At 33.4% G+C, this 19,555-nt stretch overlaps 2 protein-coding genes across 7 annotated transcripts in view; one reads left to right on the top strand and one right to left on the bottom strand.

Moving 5' to 3' along the window:
• The window catches only part of DRAM1 (DNA damage regulated autophagy modulator 1), a 123,284-nt gene that overhangs the window by 11,306 nt on the left and 92,423 nt on the right, over nt 1-19,555 (bottom strand). For 2 of the 3 annotated variants that reach the window (XM_064491652.1, XM_064491653.1), the window contains one exon: nt 2,277-3,256. The exons of the other annotated variant lie outside the window; for it this stretch is intronic. Coding sequence is in view for 1 of the 2 variants with exons in the window: in XM_064491653.1 (XP_064347723.1) it covers nt 3,233-3,256 (24 nt within the window). In the remaining variant the exon portion in view is untranslated. Of the gene's footprint in view, nt 1-2,276; nt 3,257-19,555 lie in introns of those variants that run through there. 3 annotated transcript variants of the gene reach the window in all.
• Nucleotides 1-19,555, top strand: part of WASHC3 (WASH complex subunit 3) — a 44,013-nt gene that overhangs the window by 22,266 nt on the left and 2,192 nt on the right. For all 4 annotated transcript variants that reach the window (XM_031462927.2, XM_031462925.2, XM_031462924.2 and 1 more), the window contains one exon: nt 10,570-10,634. In XM_031462927.2, coding sequence (XP_031318787.1) covers nt 10,570-10,634 — 65 coding nt within the window. The remainder of the gene's footprint in view (nt 1-10,569; nt 10,635-19,555) is intronic.

Raw genomic sequence — 19,555 nt, 5'->3', positions numbered from 1 at the left:
CGTGTGACTTTCCATGGTCTAGAGAATTCCAGGTTAGGTTCCTCTTCACTGATTGGCAATGTAGTCAAAAGGAGGAGCTGCTAGTTTATATATAGTCAAAGTTGTGGAAAACACTGGTACAGATTTAGCTTAATGACTATATTCTATTTCATTTTTTAATTTTTTTAACTCTGTAGGTATTATAGTTTGTGTTCTGTTTCCTTTATAATCATTTAAGTTTATTAATCAGTATCAAGGTCAGTATTTTTTGACTACATGAAGGTTTAGAGGCAGACAATTTTCTCTGGTTTTTCAGCATCACACTGTTCATCGAAGATAAAAGCTGCATTACTGTGATTGATTTACCATACATATGAATGTAGATAAAGGAAGATACAGGTGAACATATTTGTCTGTTTAATTAATTGCATAATGTAACCAACTTTGAAAGTTGAAAAGGGAAAATATTTTATCCTTTCCATCAACTAAATGATCAGTCAATTCCATTTCACTACAACTAAAAGAAACAAAGCTTAGCGCAATAGTAGACTACATGGGTAGTAACTTTGAGTTGGGAAAATGGAACTCAAGTGACCACAGTTATCCTTCTTCCTCTCCATTCTATCTTGAATCAAATGCAAGGATTGGATAGATATTTCCCCTAAGGCAGAAAGCCATAATGGCTGCCAACTGGGAGCCCCTGAGGTAACAGCCTGTGCTTTGCCATAGGTTTTCTGGAAAACCTAGAAATAGGTAACTTTCTTGTTGTATCTTTGCAAAACAAGAAGAAAAAAACTACCAATTACTTATTCTCTTCTAAAGTCAATGAATAACCTCTAAGGAAGCCACGTGTAAAGAATTATTATGTCAGTTTTCCAGATTATGATTTCTTAATATTTTGGCTGACTTTTGAATCCTTCCCAAGTTGCCTTGAAGTCAATTGTTAGGGAGCACAGAACCAGTAATTCTATGCACACATTTAAGATTGATAAGTATTGTTTTTAAATAATGTGCTTGCCCTTATGTTTATTCCTTGCTATTTTATTTTTCTTATATATTTGTGTTAGAGAGCAGTAAACAGTAATATTGCTAAATTCAGGTTTTAAATTTCTAGCTTTTCCTGATGTATTTGTTTTCCTGATTTGTTTTCCTTAGAACTCTTGAGGGGAAAACATATAGTGGGCAGAAACTACAAGTTATATGATTGTCATTATCCATTTGGTAATATTTTTTAACATTTTTTATTGATCTATAATCATTTTACAATGTTATGTCAAATTCCAGTGTAGAGCACAATTTTTCAGTATACATGAACATATATATATTCATTGTCACATTTTTTTCTCTGTGAGCTACCATAAGATCTTGTATATATTTCCCTGTGCTATAACAGTATAATCTTGTTTATCTATTCTACAATTTTGAAATCCCAGTCTATACCTTCCCACCCCCCGCCCCCTTGGCAACCACAAGTTTGTATTCTATGGCTATGAGTCTATTTCTGTTTTGTATTTATGCTTTGTTTGTTTTTATTTGTTTGTTTTTAGATTCCACATATGAGCAATCTCATATGGTATTTTTCTTTCTCTTTCTGGCTTACTTCACTTGGAATGACATTCTCCAGGAACATTCATGTTGCTGCAAATGGCATTATGTTGTCAGTTTTTATGGCTGAATAGTATTCCATTGTATAAATATACCACTTCTTCTTTATCCAGTCATCTGTTGATGGACATTTAGGCTGTTTCCATGTCTTGGCTATTGTAAATTGTGCTGCTATGAGCATTGGGGTGCAGCACTTTCCTTGATTCTTATCTATTATTCATATATTCTTCCCTAATACCACTTTTGCCATTATCATACAGCTCTAAATATTTTAATACTTGCATATTTTTTTATTATAGCTATCATTGTGTGGGATTCAATTGCCATGAAAGTATTGATTTGAATACTTTGTTTATAGGAATTAGTTATTTAACCGTAACTATTTATTTTATTTTATTTTATTAAATTATAGTCAGTTTACAATGTTGTGTCAATTTCCAGTGTAGAACACAATTTTTCAGTTATACATGAACATACATATATTCATTGTCTCATACTTTTTCACCGTGAGCTGCCACAAGATCTTGTATACGTTCCCCTGTGCTATACTGTATAATCTTATCTATTCTATATATGCCTGTCAGTATCTACAGATTTCGAATTCCCAGTCTGTCCCTTCCCACCCCCCGCCCCCTTGGCAACCAGATGTTTGTATTCTGTATCTATGAGTCTGTTTCTGTTTTGTATTTATGGGTTTTTTTGGGGGGGTTTTTTGTTTTTTTTTTTTAGATTCCACATATGGGTGACCTCGTGGTATTTTTCTATCTCTTTCTGGCTTACTTCACTTAGAATGACATTCTCGAGGGGCATCCATGTTGCTGCAAATGGCATTATGTTGTTTTTTATGGCTGGATAGTATTCCATTGTATAAATATACCACATCTTTTTTTTTTTTTAACATTTTTTATTGATTTATAATCATTTTACAATGTTATGTCAAATTCCAGTATAGAGCACAATTTTTCAGCTATACATGAACATATATATATTCATTGTCACATTTTTTTTTCTGTGAGCTACCATAAGATCTTGTGTTTATTTCCCTGTGCTATACAGTATAATCTTGTTTATCTATTCTACAATTCTGAAATCCCATCTCTCCCTTCCCACCCCCTGCCCCCTTGGCAACCACAAGTTTGTATTCTATGTCTATGAGTCTATTTCTGTTTTGTATTTATGCTTTGTTTTTTTTGTTTTTGTTTTTGTTTTTTAGATTCCACATATGAGCGATCTCATATGGTATTTTGCTTTCTCTTTCTGGCTTACTTCACTTAGAATGACATTCTCCAGGAGCATCCATGTTGCTGCAAATGGCGTTATGTTGTCGGTTTTTATGGCTGAATAGTATTCCATTGTATAAATATACCACTTCTTCTTTATCCAGTCATCTGTCGATGAACATTTAGGCTGTTTCCATGCCTTGGCTATTGTAAATAGTGCTGCTATGAACATTGGGGTGCAGATGTCTTTTTGAAGTAGGGTTCCTTCTGGATATATGCCCAGGAGCAGGATTCCTGGGTCATATGGTAAGTCTATTTCTAGTCTTTTGAGGAATCTCCATACTGTTTTCCGCAGTGGCTGCACCAAACTGCATTCCCACCAGCAGTGTAGGAGGGTTCCCTTTACTCCACAGCCTCTCCAGCATTTCTCAAAAATGTTCTCCTAGTGCAGTCTACCCAAGCAATAGAAACAAAAGCAAGAATGAACAAATGGGACCTAATTAAACTTATAAGCTTCTACACCCAACCATCAGTAAAACAAAACGACAACCTATGGAATGGGAGAAAATTTTTGCAAATGATGAAACCGACAAAAGGCTTGATCTCCAGAATGTATAAGCAGCTCATACAATATAATAAGAAAAAACAACCCAGTCCAAAAAAGAGCAGAAGACCTAAACAAGCAATTCTCCAAGGAAGAAATACAAATGATCAATAGGCATATGAAAAAATGCTCAATATCACTAATTATCAGAGAAATGCAAATAAAAACTATGATTAGGTATCACCTCATACCAGTCAGAATGGCCATCATTCAAAAGTCCAGAAAACTGTATGTTTTAAGAGGAAATAAAGTAGATTTCAAAATCATGAATTTTATTGGGAAAAATGAATGAAAATGATCTGTTCTTCTATCTTAAGATATTTACATCTTTTGTATTTATCTTAATAGTGCAGTTTTTTTTAATCTCCAGATGTAAAGTATATCTTACCAAAGCTTTTCATAATATAAGACAGCATCCTAACTTTTCTTGTTCTTTTCCTAACCCAAATTCACAAGTGACTTTTATTCAGGAAATTGGTTAGACCACGTACTGATAACCCATTGATACCAGATTCAGTGCCCTTCATTGTGGTTCTCTGGCCACATGGAATGTCTGATCCTGGTTATCTCTCTTTGAATGGGTTCCTATGGATCCCTAAGGGCACTGAATGAAAGACTCATAACACATCGGTTTAAACACATTACTGCTATTGGGAAATAACTTCAAAAGTGAATTTTCTGTGGTTTCAATCAGTAGTATCATCTTTATAATTACTGAGAATTCTATTCTTTATAAGTTTTATTACCATATTTGCAGATATTTCTTTAAATCCTCTTTAATAGACACATATGTAATATGTTTTCAAAAACTGAACAGGAGTCCATCTAAATTTATTATACTTTTAATTTAAGTAGCAAATTCCAAAATGATTTGCTATAGAAATTCTTTTAAAGTTTTCCTAGAAAATAGAAGTATAATTAAATTTGGAATATTCTAATTAATGCATATTTCAGAGAACAAATGTCATTTGAATGAAATGAGGTATAGCAGGGCTATCATGTAGCTGATGTATTTATAGTGAAGTTCTAGCATTAATTAACCTATCAAAACAAGACTTTAAATTTTAGATATTATTTTTGCATTATAATGAAGGGAATAAAATGGATCTGCCACAGCACCAAATTACTGTAAAATCAAGAAATGCTTGAGGTGCTACAAAGAAAACACCATACACTTTTTTGGACATTACACCTAATATTTATTATGTTACAAGAATTTCCAGGGAAAAAATAAACCACATGGGAAGGTTGATTCAGCTATATTTTGTGTTGTCTCATAGCAATAGATTCCTCACTTTTTGAAATAATTTCTCTAAGGGTTTTTCTTGATAGTCATTTAGGTTAACTTTAGTTCCCATTTTTAAAGACACAAATGGAACAGCTAACATGTATTTATTTTATGAATAAAGTAATAGTAACTGCCTGGGCCCTGGTCATGGCTGGTGTTATTTTTGTCCATTTTACCATGTGATTTGTTCCTACATCTTTAAAGATATCTGATGGGCAGTCGAGTGAGAAATACTTTCTCACTGGGATAAGGATCTCTTAAGATAATCGTTGAAAAAGGAATAACTTACTGTTAGCTCCATAGGATCTGTGAGCTTCTTTTTGATTTTAGATTCTTTTTATTTAGATTCAAATTAACGACCCTTGGTGACCCTTGGTGGCAACAGTGTCAGAGTTAATGTCAGAGTCTGGTGTTTTCTAAATCTGTACAAGTCATGAGAAATAAAGCTTCCCTTTTAAAAAAAAATAGTCATGTTCATTTTATAGTGATTAAGAGATTTAAATTAATTTTGTATCCTTTCATGGAAGCTTTCAGAAAGAGATCATTGAACATGTGATTGTTTTTGTGTTATAATTTGTTCAGTAAACATTTATTATCTATTATATAGACTATTTCACCTCAAAATTTTGTTCAAGATATAACACCCTACTAATATATTTCATAAAATGCACTGTAGGAATTTTAAAAATAGTGCTGTCAAAAATCAGAAGGCAAAGAAATAAGTGAGTTTATTTCACCTAAGTTAAAATTTAAGTAAACAGAGCCTGACTGGAGTACTGGCTGCTTTTTTACAACTCATAGCATTTTCTCAACTCCTACTCATTCCCTCTTCTTTTAAATAAAAAAAGTTACTATCCACCTATCAGCTCAATAGAGCTTTTCTTTATTGTTAATCTAGGTAGGGAAAAATCCTTAATATTTTCCGATTTTCATAACTGAATTGTGATTCAAGCTCATAAAAGGAGAGAAAAATTTAAAAATATAAGAGGCATTTTTATTATTTCTATAAAGGAAAGTAATTTATTTCTATTAGATTGAGTAAGAGGGTTTTCCCTCTTTCTAATCTAAAACTTTAGAATTTTAGCATGATTTATGAAGGAATTTTATCTTGATTTCATTAACACAGTAACAGATAATTTAAATATGGCAGACCTATAAGCCTCCAACGGTTTTTGTGATATAAGAAACTAGTATTTAACTTATTAGTGTTGTCATCATAATTTCATTAGTTTGGCTTCTCTACACACTTTCTCCAGTGACGCAAATACAGACATGATTTTTTGGAACATGAGACTTATGGCTGCCTGCTCTCTTCTTCATTACTTATGTTGGACAAAGTGCCATTAACATGTGCCAAAAATAATCCCACAGTTCAGTAAACTTAATTTTGAGATCTCTTATGTCCTCCTTAGACCACCAGTAGCTTTGTTTCTTGGAGATCAGAAATTAGACACTTCTTTTTGATTTTCAGCAAACCAGACTGTTCCTTAACCTCTAAGGAAGAATACAGCAAAACAACAAATTTTCTAAGCATCATCACTGGAAACATAGCAAATCCCTTTCGAATATATCCTTTGGAATGCAGGCCAAATTATTTTTGTATCAAGCTTTATGAGATTTGTAATAAGGTGATGATAATAGTGAAGTCTTTAATAGGGTAAGATATAAATTATATGTATTTTCCTTTATCTGTATTCATATACAGCAATGAGTAAAGACTCACCAAATTTTGGTAATATCTGTATTTTTGTGATGTAACCAGCTTCGGGAAACTAAGAATAAAATATGGAGCTTATAGATTCAGGTTTCCATTATTATACCATAACCAATTCCATGAAACTAATATTAAAATAAGAAGCTTGTCTAATTTCACTAACTTCCCTGTTCTTCAGTTCTCCTTTCCCGCACACTGCTTTCTCTTGTTCCAACCCCATACATACTCACTTTGCTGTATTTTAGGAAGCATTTTTTTAATCCTCATTTCTTCTCCCTTCTGTTTTCTCGGCTTTATGACTTATTTATATAACCTTTCCAATGATATCCTGTGGATTATGCTAGACTATAATAAATAAATCACATAGTTGAGTTTGTAGAAAGACCTTATACCATCAAACCATAGTTAATAAAAACTGAGAGGTCTTTTTAAAGAAGTATGACCTTAACTTTGCTCTTTTTCCCATTTCTCCATAGTACTTCAGTGTTTTTTTTTTTTAATGAAATGTTTCAAACTCCTAACTTTCCTTGTTATTCTGAACAGTTGAGTGGCACTTAATGATTATCAAGTAAAAATTTCCAGCCTTGTAGTTCAAATAGTCAGCTTCCTCTTCTACTATTAAAATTAAATATTTTTATTACAAAGCAATTATTAAGTATATCTTATTTTAAAATCTTTATCTCAAGTCTTACTTCCAGATAATTTTCAAGTGGTGCAAGTTTTAATCTTGTGCTTACTTTTTTCCAGATGTAAGAATCTGTTCACATTGGATACTCCTAAGCAAGTAACTGCTTTTTCCCCCATCTTTCATTTATCCTTAAACTGCATGAACTACCAAAAGGTCCAGAGTTTTTTCTTCCACCTTCTTTATCTTCCTAACTTACTATAGTTCACTTTCCAGAATACCTTAATGATTGTCCCATGAAACAGTATTACTTTCAAGAGTATGGTTTTGAGGAGAATTCTGTGATGGTGCAATTTACTTTCATCAGTCTAGTATTTGGGATGCATTTAAGTGTTTATTGTTATTGGAGTCTTAATAGGTTATATTTTACTAATTTATAATATAAAGCATAACGGTTATGAAGATGCATGTATAAATAGGCCTGTTAATGACAGCCTTGCCTCTTTCAGGAGAGTCTTCCTGGTAACCTGCGAATTTGAAAGAAAGCTTTTGCCTTCCCAGCCTTCTTTAACCTAGCAAGCTGTAGAGAACTTGGACTTGTTCTCCTCTATAGCCAAAATAAGAGATTATGATTGTTGAAGGCATCTTACGACTCTTTCTACAACTGTTTTTTCTGGACTTTTTTTTAAGTAAGGATTAAATTTTTGATACATTTTCTGATTTAGAAATGAAGATTATAGTTAATAATAATCTGAACTTAATTTGGGAAGATCTATAACATTTCTGTAAGAGATACATGGTAATTAATTTTTAAGACTGAATATTAAATTTATAATCCATTTGACTCTCATATTTTTACATATGCTCAGTACATATTTATCAGGTGAAATGTAAGAGAAAATCAACATTTTGAAGGAGAGCTCCCAAGGGGCCTCTTCCATATCTTAAGTTCAAAATTGAATGTCACAACTGGCTAGTAACATGGGAAGGCGAAAGAGAAGAGTATGCAACATCATAGAGAGGTGACTGAGCTTTTTCCCATGTAAACACTGGCTCAGCTTACCCCTTTTCACCACATGGAATGAAGAGCTATAAGGGAGAGGGTACCAACCATGTGTACCTTTTAAAGCACTGAGACCTCACTTACTTTTGAAGGCGGTGTAATCAAGGTCCTCAAATCTAGCACATGGGATTAGTTTTTCTTCATCTTTGGGGGTGATGTGAAGAGAAAGAGTTGACAAGAGACTTGATTGTATCTTCTCCCCTTAGAGCTTCATAAGTGAGCTTTCAATAAATGTTTTGTTTACACATCAAATCAGTCCTCTTTTCAAGTAAATTTGTACTTATTGCTGACATATCCTCCTCTTACTGTTTTGATATTCTTACCTTGAACTTTGAAATTCACATGTTCTCAATGTTTTTCTGACTTACACGCTTCTAGAATTATTACACGGTATTTGTATTGGTATAGAGAAGATGTATAATATAATCCCAAAAGAGTTCTTGAATTCTATTTGACCTTTGGGCATAATGTATCCAAATGAAATTGGACCACTTGCTTATGAAAAGAACATTAACATAGCTATACTTTAGAGTAGAAAGCTCTGAAATCTTTATTTGAAAAGACATTTATTCATATTGTTAAGTATCTATGGTACTGTCCCAGCCAAGGCCCTAATCATTTGACTTATCAATGTTTTCTTTCTTCCGGTGATATAGGAAGAGTGAGAATATGATATCTGGCTTCTTTCCTGCAGAATTAGTAATGGATAAACACAGATGATTTAATTTGGCCCTATGTAATTTTGGACAGCAGTGATTCCATTAAATCAGTTAAAATATATACCCTAATAGATTTTTCAGGTACTATGCAAATACTAATATAAAAGCAAAATAAGAGCTATTTTAAATAATGAGACATCTAAAAGGAGGCTTTTTTCCAGCTTCTATTTTTAAAATTTTTCTCCAGTTTAAGAAATAATTGACATACATCACTGTATAAATTTTAAGGTGTACAGCTTAAGAGTTTGATTTACGTATGTTGTGAAATTATTACAATAGGTTTAGTTAACATCCGTCATCTCATATAGATACAGTAAAAAGAAAAGAAAAAAAAATTACCTTGTAATGAGAACTCTTAGGATCTATTCTCTTAACTTTTCCATATATCATACAGCAGTGTTAACTGTAGTCATCATGTTGTACATTACATCCCTAGTACATATTTATCTTATAACTGCAAGTTTGGACCTTTTGACAATCTTCCTCTAATTCCTCCTTCCCCTACTTTCTACCTCTAGTAACCATAAGTCTGAGCTCTTTTTTTATGAATTTGGTTTTTTTTTTTGTTTTTAGATTCCACATATAAGTGAGATCATACAGTATTTGTCTTTCTTTGTCTGTCTTATTTTACCTAGCATAATGCCTTCAAGATCCACCCATGTTGTCTCAAATGCTAGGACTTCCCTGTTTTTTAATGGCTGAATAATATTCCATTGTGTATATGTACACTATACTTCATTCGTTCATCCATCAGTGGGCACTTAGGTTGTTTTCATGTCTTAGTTATTGTAAATAATGCTGCTATGAACATGGGGAGTTAGTGTTTTGGGGTTATTTGGATATATTCCCAGAAGTGGAATTGCTGGATCATATGGTATTTCTAGTTTTAATTTTTTGAGGAAACTCCATACTGTTTTCCACAGTGGCTGCACCAATTTACAGTCTCACAAACGGTGCACAAAGGTTTCCTTTTCTCCACATCCACACTGACTTTTTTATCTCTTGTCTTTTTCATCATGGCTATTGTAACAGGATCGAGGTGACATCTCATTGTGGTTTTATTTTGCATTCCCTAATGACTAGTGATGCTGAGCATCTTTTCATGTACCTGTTGGCCATCTGTATATCTTCTTTGGAAAAATGTCTATTCAGGTTCTTAGCCCATCTTTTAATCAGATTATTTGGGGTATTTTACTCTTGAGTTGTATGAGTTCTTTCTATATTTTAGATATTAACCTCTTATCAGTATGATTTGCAAATATTTTTTCCCATTTTATAGATTTTCTTTTCACTTTGTTGATGATTTCTTTTGCTGTACAGCTTTTAGTTTGATGTAGTCTCACCTGTTTATTTTTTATTTTGTCTCACCTGTTTATTTTTTATTTTATTGCTTGTGCTTTAGGTATGATTTCCATAAAATCATTACCAGACCTATGTCCAGGAGTTTGCTTTCTGTGTTTTCTTTTAGGAGTTTCATAGTTCCAGGTCTTACGTTTAAGTCCTTAATCCATTTCAAGTTAATTTTTATGAGTGGTATAAGATAAGCTTTATTCTTTTACATATGACTGTCTAATTTTCCCAGCACCATTTATTGAAGAGACTGTTTTCTCCATTAAGTATTCTTGGCTCCTTTGTCAAATACTAGTTGCTTGGGTTTATTTCTGGACTCTCAGTTCTGTTCCATTGGTCTCTTTGTTTTTATGAGGGAGATATTTTTAATAATTGAATTATCATCTTGTGTTCTTTGCCTAGGGTGTTCCGGTGATGGCAATAAGAAACAAAATGATATCAGAAGGACTAGACCCAGATCTTCTTGAGTAAGTAATTTTTCTAGTATAATGATAATACTGCCAAGAAGTTGAATTTATTAGTCATAATAAAAATATTTCAAGCTCTATATGTTTTTCCTATGCAGAGTTTTATGATTGAGGAAACAACCGTCATAAATAGTGTCTGCTATTTTTCAAAAATTAAAAATCCATACTATGCTACTAAAACCAGCCTTAAAACATTTTAGGAGTAGTTTCAATAAATTAGTGATGAATCTATATATCCAAAATAGATGGAATTTGATGACCGTTTTGTTCCTCAGCAGTAGTGTCCAAAGAAGCACTGTTGTTTTTATTTTCATGCTCCTTTTTTCCTTCCTTCCTTCCTTTCCTCCCTCCTTCCCTGCCTCTCTCCCACCTTCCTTCCTTTAAGTGTATAGGAAATTTACTCTACCATGATCTAAGTTGAACCAGATGGGGAAATACATAGGTTAACTCTAGATCCACTTTAATGTTTATTATGAAACTAGATACGGTTTTGTGTGAGTTTTATAAAAAATTTTTGCGAAATGCTGAAATTTTGTGGCTCAGAAGTTTGACAGTAATTTATTCTGTCTAGGCAAACCTGGCTACATGGCCCATCCTGGATAAAATATATCTTAATGGATTATTCAGAATTAGTTTATTTTGCAAGTATCTAGACACTTGGAAAGGGTCTTTCCCGTTTGGGGTTTTAGTTCACCCCAGTATATTTAGCTGTGTTAGCTATCCAGGCATTCATACTGTACTAGCAGTATGCTTTGGAATTTTTCTTGGCTCTCAGCCCTTCAAGAAAATTATGCATTTTTTTCTCATATATGCAATTTTTTCTCATATTTTATCTTTCAAAATACGAAATTTAAGAATTTTTTAAAAGTCTGCAAGAACAGAGTTCCAGCATCTACTTCCATTTGGTATATCCGGTAGCAAAGAGTTCAAATACAATGGTATGGATTGGTAATTTGAACTAAAGCATCTCCAGGATATTTGGCATTTGTTCTGGAAATTGTTTCTGACACACTTTAAAAGCAGATGGATTGTGACATACACTTTAATGTGAATTGAACATATGGGTCCAATCCATTTTGGTACTCTTTGGAATATATGTTGTAAATATATTTAACTTTGACCATGACCTCTTTTTTGCTTCTGGAAATACATGGTAGACCTTCTTTAATAACAGAGAGCTAAAATGACCTTTAAAATTGATGATTTTTCTCTCCAGAGAAAATGTAATAAATGGAAAACTAGCAGCCTTATAAGCATCAGCATATGCTGGATATCCAATCCCTTTACTCCCTACTGGTTTCATTTTATCCCCTGCCCAGCCTAAACCTATTTCATAATCCTTTACTTCAACCAGCCACCCTATACTAGCAACTTGAAAGTCACCCTTGATTCTGTTCCTCTCCCTACCCCTCCCTTACCGTGTCAGTCACTGTGATTTTCTCATTTTTAATATCTCTCAAATCTGAGCAAATACCTCCATGCCATTGCTGTTCAGTTCAAGCCCTTATCATTTCTCACCTAATTATTATAATAGTTCTTGATTTGTTTTCCTATTCTCTTTCAATCTGTCACTAGAAACTTAGTGGATCAGTTCATACACACAAATCTTTATGTGGCTCTCCACTGCCTTTAACATACAGTCTAACATCTTAGAATTGCAAATACATGCTCAGGACTCTAGCTTTCTTCATCTCTTGCCACTTGTCCATACATCGCTATGTCCTGCAGCTGCAACAAAACTGCTTGCCGTTCTCCAAATGTTTCATTTTCCTATTTTCTTTTCATGTCTTTGAATGTTTGTTTCCCTCCTCATTGAACTTTCTTCTCCAATCTTATTCGCTCGGCTAATTATATATTCTTCAAGAGTCCATTTGGGTATCACCACCTTAAGAAGTACATGATGACTACCACAGGGAGAACCCCCAGCACTCCCAGTACTTCCTTGATGTATCTCACTTAGCAAGTTTGAGGGCACGCCATTGTCTATAAATGTTAAGAAACATTCAGATGCAAGATAGTGCCAAATTTTAGGGTAGAATTCCAGTAACAGTTACGTTGTCTTACAGAAAAAGCTGCTTCTCAACCACAGCCTGGAGCCTGAATTCTGACCCATTACCTCATAAGTACATGCCATCGGTCACAAGGGGTGTTGGTTAGAGTAGGGGTGACTCACCATAACCTGTCACCACTACCACTAGAAAACCAGCTCCAACTACATTTAGCCAGATATGATAAGTGGAATCAACCACCTTGCTAAAGAGGAATTCTGGCCCTTGGGAAATCATGTTTACATAAAAGTTAAAGAGCCTTACTTTGAGAGAAAAGTCTGAGATGATGGAGAAGAAAATGTGCTGCCTAAGGAAAGAGTGTACTTTTATTTAGGTACATATTAAGCCTCAGCCAAGAAATTTCAGTAAAGATTGGTCTTTTTTCTTTTAAAGTATAAACATACACTTTTTAAAATTAGCCTTAGGTAGTGAGACAGACTCATATAACGGTAAGAAGAAATAGTCTAGATCTGTTTGCACTGAACAAAGAGCAAAACTGAAGTTAGTATAGAAATACTGAGCAGAAAATACATGGTTATTCAATTGGCTTGTGTATATAACAGTTTGGAAGCTAAGAGTATGTAATTTTAAACAAACAGTTTACATGATAAGAGAGCCTGGCCATTTTCCTAGAAAAATGACTGCCACTGAATTTTAGAAAGTCTATAAAACTGAAGAAAATTCCTGATAATTATCAAATAAATAGTGTTTGCTACTTCTGAGATTATTTAATATTTTTGAAAATCCAAATTTTTAAAAATAACAATGTTTATATAACCAAGAATTAATTCTGTTTAGCTTGTAAAATTTAGTAAAAAAAAAAAGTCACTAAAATAAAAAGATACGTGAAAGAGTGCCTTTGTCACCATCATACTCAAAAGAGTTTAAGGGGAAAGAAAATGCAAAATTTTAAGGTTAATCTGTTAGTTTTGTGTTCAGAAATATAGAACAGGTAAATCATGCCTTATAAATTCTTTCAATCACTGTCTGGATTTTCTGGGGAGAAAAAAGTATCTCCCTATCCTATTCTATGCTTACATTTATGTTCCATAACTAAGGTTACTAATACTACCTTATAATTACTACTTTTACTACTCTTAGACAAATAGACTAGCTTCTGGACCTGTCCAGCAAGAGATGAAATTCAGGTTGGTTAAGGCAGACTTTAGAAATGGTCTGCTTGCTAGGGTCCAGATTTTACCCTGCCACTTTCTAGCTATATGATCCTGGACTAATTACCTAATCTCTTTGTGCATCAGTTTCCTCATCAGTAAATGGGAAATAGAAGAGTTCACCCTTTATAGAGTTGTTCAAACTAAGTAAGGGAATGATACGAGCACTTAGCACAGCTCTGGAGAAGCATTAAATGTTCAATAAATGTTAGTTGTGATTTATGAGTTTTTAAATGGAGGAATATGTAGCAAGTTCTAAACAATTGGATATACCAGGCTTTTGGATCACAACTTGTTTATAGTCCCATAGTTGCCTGTATACCATTGTGTTTTCAACAAAGACATATTTAACATACACAGAGTAATTATCCTTTTGAGTTGTACTTTTTGTTTTCCTAAACTAAAAAGTCTGCATTTTAAACTTTGTAGTAAAGAACAGACTTCTGAAATTGAAATTTAACTAGTCATACTCTTACTATTAGTGGAAGGGTACAGTTTGTAGCATACTGATTTGCCTAAAGAAAGCAAGTTACTTTGCAGACTTTAAACAGAACCAGCTGAGTTGGCATTTGTCCTAGAGATATCTATTCAAAAGACATTTGTACCCTCCTCTCAGATTGTGGAATGACCATGATTATGGCTGCCAGAAATAAAAGTAACCACCTCAGCCTACTTTTCACTGAGACAAGAGAGGATTTATTAGTGTTAACTAAAAGGATACTGGAAAGCAAGAAAACTTTATTTAATTATGTTCAAGGCATGTCCAGCACATTTTCCCGCCCTCTAGGGGAACTCTTTATCTGCCAATGATCTTTATCTGTCTCCTGCTACAAAACAACATAATGGATTAAAGATTGGGTTTTGACTGGTTGAGGGTAGAATTGATCTCAGTTCCCCAACTGGATAATTCCAAAAATAGATTTTTTACTTGTTCCATTTTTTTAGTTTTTGCTGAACTGGGATTCTTTTCAGCATAATTACCAGCCCTCGACCACTGGCTGGCAGACTGGCTGGAAAGTATAGGACAGGAAAAAACAATGTCCAAAAATTTTGATTGGTCCACTATTGAGGACCTTGGTCACAAGGGTAAGAGATAATACAAATATCAAAGAGGTGGTGTGAAAAAGCAGTTATGGTCTGCCAGTGTCTAGCAAGCAAGAGAGGGGATCTGCTGGGAAGTAAAGAACCCCAAGATAAACAATGGAAATCCATCTTAACCTAGTATGACTGACTTTCTTTTTCTTTATAATATTAGGCATTACATTGTTTCTCTGGCTATAGGAATCTCCCTACCACAACAGAGGACAGGGTGTACCTGTCTTGGTGGGGTGTTAAGAATAGAAAAGACCAAAGGATGTATAGTTTGAGTAAATGTACTGCTGAAATAACTCTTACTAGCTACTATAATATCAAAGTCAGAATTGTCTTTTTTTTTTTTAACTACCCCAGATGTCTTTATATAGTCAGTGCAGTCTCAGTTTAGGAGTTTAGTGTTTTGCTCTTTCCTTAAGACCACAGATACTAACTAATATATATAAAATAGATAAACAACAAGTTTCATACTATATAGCACAGAGAACTATATCCAATATCTTGAAGTAACTTGTGGTGAAAAAGAATATGAAAATGAATATATGCATGTTCATGTATGACTGAAGCATTATGCTCTACATCAGAAATTGACACAACATTGTAAACTGACTATACTTCAATTAAAAAAAAAAAAGACCACTTATTGCCATTGCATGAGGCTCTGAGAACAACACTAATTGACAGGTATCATGTGACATTATAACTTTATGTGTCCTGTAGTTGATATTGAAAAATGATTTGAATAACTACTGCACCCTCTTTCCACAACCCTTATACTCAGCAATATTTTTACTAAAAGTGTTTTAATGAAAAATATCTTTAAACTATCTATCTACATAAATGTTTTTCCAAAGAATATTTATAGTGTCTTAATGGTTTTAAATATAAATATCTCTTTAATGAAAACAAGTTAATGATATTTGTATTTTAGGACTGATTTCATGTTCAAGGATCACAGAAACTAACTCAAACTATCTTAAGAAAAAAGGGAAGTTATTGATTCACATACCAAGAAGTCTCAGTAGGACAGAATCAAGGGCTGAGCATTATCAGTGCTGGCTGGCTGGCATTCTCTCTCACCCAATACCTCATTTCACCTTTACTCCTTGGTGTAATAATTCACTTCTCTCCTACTGCTGATGAGCTTCCTCCTTGAAAACAAGGAATTAGCCATTACTGTGTGCTTTATATTTTCTATGGCTTTAATATTGCAGTTTTGCCAGCTGAATATAAAGAAAGCCTCTTTTCCATAATCCATAGCTCATTTCTAGGAAAGCATTCTCATTGTCCCTGCCTGAGTTATGTGCACTCCCTTGAATTGATCTCTTTCCAGGAGAAGAGATTCTTGTGACCTCTTAGGCCTGGGTTGTGTGATTGAAACAAAGAAGAGTATAAGGAAAGGATGAGGGCAGCAGGGATTGTAGTTGACAGCCTAATTTAGTTCACATAAATGGGAGAGGGTGTCAGAAATAACATATGCACACAGCATCTGGTATGCTAAAAAGTACTTACCTGTATGTGGTTAGACCTTTTTTCTACTTTCCTTTCTAAATTTTGGCCTTGTTGTTGTTGTTGGGGTTTTTTTGGTTTTTTGTTTTACAATAATGTCAAGTTTAAGCTGCCAAATATACAAGTTGGATTTGTGGAGCATGTTTTGCTTGGGTGCTACACCATAAACAAAGGCTTTTTTAAATGATCCACGGGCAGGTTTAAGAATGGACCTGGGACCTGGCCAGAGAAGAGGGATGGGGAAGGGGGAATTGGGTGGAAAGGGTAGAGGGGAGGCCTCAGTCAGAGGGGACTGGCCGAGGATTGGCTCAGTTTTAGTTGAGGCCAACATAGTAACACCTTTGAAAATACCTATTTTTAAAGAAATTAGACTTAGTAAATAGCTTAAAGTTAAACTTCAAAAAATTTTGCTTTTACTAAGATTTTTATTGATAATCTTGATGCCACAAATTATATAAGTATACTTACTAAAATGTACCTACCAAGCTAGAGTTTTTATTATAACCAATAGAGATTGAGATTTTTAAAAAATACACATGATAAATCATGAATATACTTATTACTTTGTCTTTTTATGCATCTTAATGATATACTCTTTTTTTAGTGATTCACTTGTATTTTTAAAATACTGAGTATTACGGAGTTTTCATTTCCAGATTTTAGTGGTGAAGTGTGTTTTCTTTGAATTTTGAGAAGTTAAAATTTAGACTAGTAGTTTAAAGTAGCTACCTTTTCCATGAAATTTCTTTCCATGGAAAATTTCTTTCCATGGAAAAAACTTAAAAGTTTCATCGTATATATAGGATCAAGTAAGAACAATTCTGATCATAACATAAAAAACCAAATTTCTGTTCCCACTAAGAACGTGAATATCCAGTCTGGAAATGAAGGTGTTATTGTGATTTTTATTATTTTAATTAATATTTGTAAAGCTTTTTTAACTTATAAAATGCTTTCATATATATTACCTCATTTGATTCTCATGATTTCTTAAAGTTTTTCTCTTTTTTTATATCCAAAAGGAATTAGTATACAGCTTTTCTTTTGTTTTCATAGTAATTCCAATTCATAGTAGCTTTAAATTTAAGATGAATGAGGAAAACAAAAAATAGTATTGGTGAGAATATGAGCAAATTGGAACCCTTGTGCATTGTGAGTGGTAATGTAAAATGATGTAGCGGCTATGGAAAACAGTATGGCAGTTCATCAAAAAATTTGACATAGAATTACCATATGATCCAGCAATTCCATTTCTGGATATATACCTAAAAGAAGTAAAAGTGGGCACTTAAACAGATATTTGTATACCTGTGTTCATAGCAGCATTATTCACAATAGTCCAAAGGTGGAAACAGCTCAAGTGCCCATCCACAGGTGAATAGATGAACAACATGTAGTATGTGTGTTCAGTGGAGTATTATTCATCCTTAAATTGGAAGGAGATTCTGATACATGCTACAACATGGATGAACCTTGAAGACATTATAGTAAATGAAATAAGGTAGTCACAAAAAAGACAAATATTGCTTGATTTCACTTATTTAAGGTGGTTAGAGTAGTCAAATTCATAGAGACAAGAAGTAGAAGAGTGGTTGTCGGTGGCTGAAGAGAGAAGGGATATTACTGTTAATTGATATAGAGTTTCAGTTTTGTAAGATGAAAAGTTCTGGAGATTGATGGTGATGATTCACAACAATGTGTGTGTAAACACTACTGAACTGTGCATTTAAAAATAGCTAAGATGGTAAGTTTTATGTCTATCATACCTCAATAAAAGAATGAAAAAAATGAATGAGGACAGAATAACAAATGTTGACAAGGATATGGAGAAATTATAACGCTCATATTCTGCTGGTGGGAATGTAAAATGGTACATCCACTGTGGAAAAGCAGTTTGACAGTTTCTCAAAACGTTACACATGGAGTTACCATATAACCCAGCAGTTCCACTCTTAGGTTTATACTCAAGACTATTAAAAACATACATTCACACAAAAACTTGTATACAGTTGTTCATAGCAGCATTATTCATTACAGCCAAAAAGTAGAAATAATCTAAATGTTCATCATCTGATGAATGGACAAGCAAAATGTGATATATCCATGCAATGGAATAGTATTTAGCCAAAAAAAGTAATGAAATACTGATAAATGCTACAACATGAATGAACCTTGAAAACATTATGCTAGATGAAAGAAGTCAGACACAAAGGCTGAATATCCTATGATCTCATCTATATGAAATGTCCTGAATAGGCAAATCCATTGACATAAAAACGATTCATGATTGTCAGTGGATAAGGGTGAAAATAAATGTAAAGTATCTGCTAATGGATTCAGGGTTTCTTTTTGGAGTAGTGAAAATGTTCTGGAATTAGTGATAAAAAAATACACTAATTTTTACACTTTAAAGTGGTGAATTTTATGGTATAGGAATTATATCTCAATTAAAAAATAAATGACTGCTTAAGTGTCCATCAACAGATGAATGGCTAAAGAAGATGTGGTATATATACAGTAGATTACTACTAAGCCATAAGAAAGAATGAAATTTTGCCATTTGCAGCAACATGGGTGGACTTGCAGGGTATTATGCTGAGTGAAATAAGTCAGAGAATGACAAATACTGTAGGATATCACTTATACGCGGAATCTAAAAAATACAGCAAACTGGTGAATATAACAAGAAACAGACTCACAGATATAGAGAACAAATTAATGGTTACCAGTAGGGAGAGAGAAGTGGGGAGGGGCACTATAGAGGTAGGTGATTAAGAGACACAAACTATTATGTATAAAATAAGCTACAAGGATATATTGTACTACACAGGGAATATAGCAAATATTTTATAATAACTATACATGGAGTGTAACTGAAAATTGTGAATTTCTGTTTTATACTTCTATAACTTATATAATATTGTACATTAATTACAAAAAAAGAAAAAGAAAAAGACTACTTAAGGTTCCTAAGCTTAGTTGTGTAATTTCAGTGAAAGCTTACATTTCATTTAACTTCTCCCTGCCTCCCACCTTTTGCCCTTGTCAAATGGCATAATCTTATCTACTGTTGTACCCCAGTTACTTTATACCGTAACTA

Source organism: Camelus dromedarius, chromosome 11 (genome assembly GCF_036321535.1).
Source record: "Camelus dromedarius isolate mCamDro1 chromosome 11, mCamDro1.pat, whole genome shotgun sequence".
Lineage (NCBI taxonomy): Eukaryota > Metazoa > Chordata > Mammalia > Artiodactyla > Camelidae > Camelus > Camelus dromedarius.
This window is presented reverse-complemented; position numbering and strand designations above follow the sequence as displayed.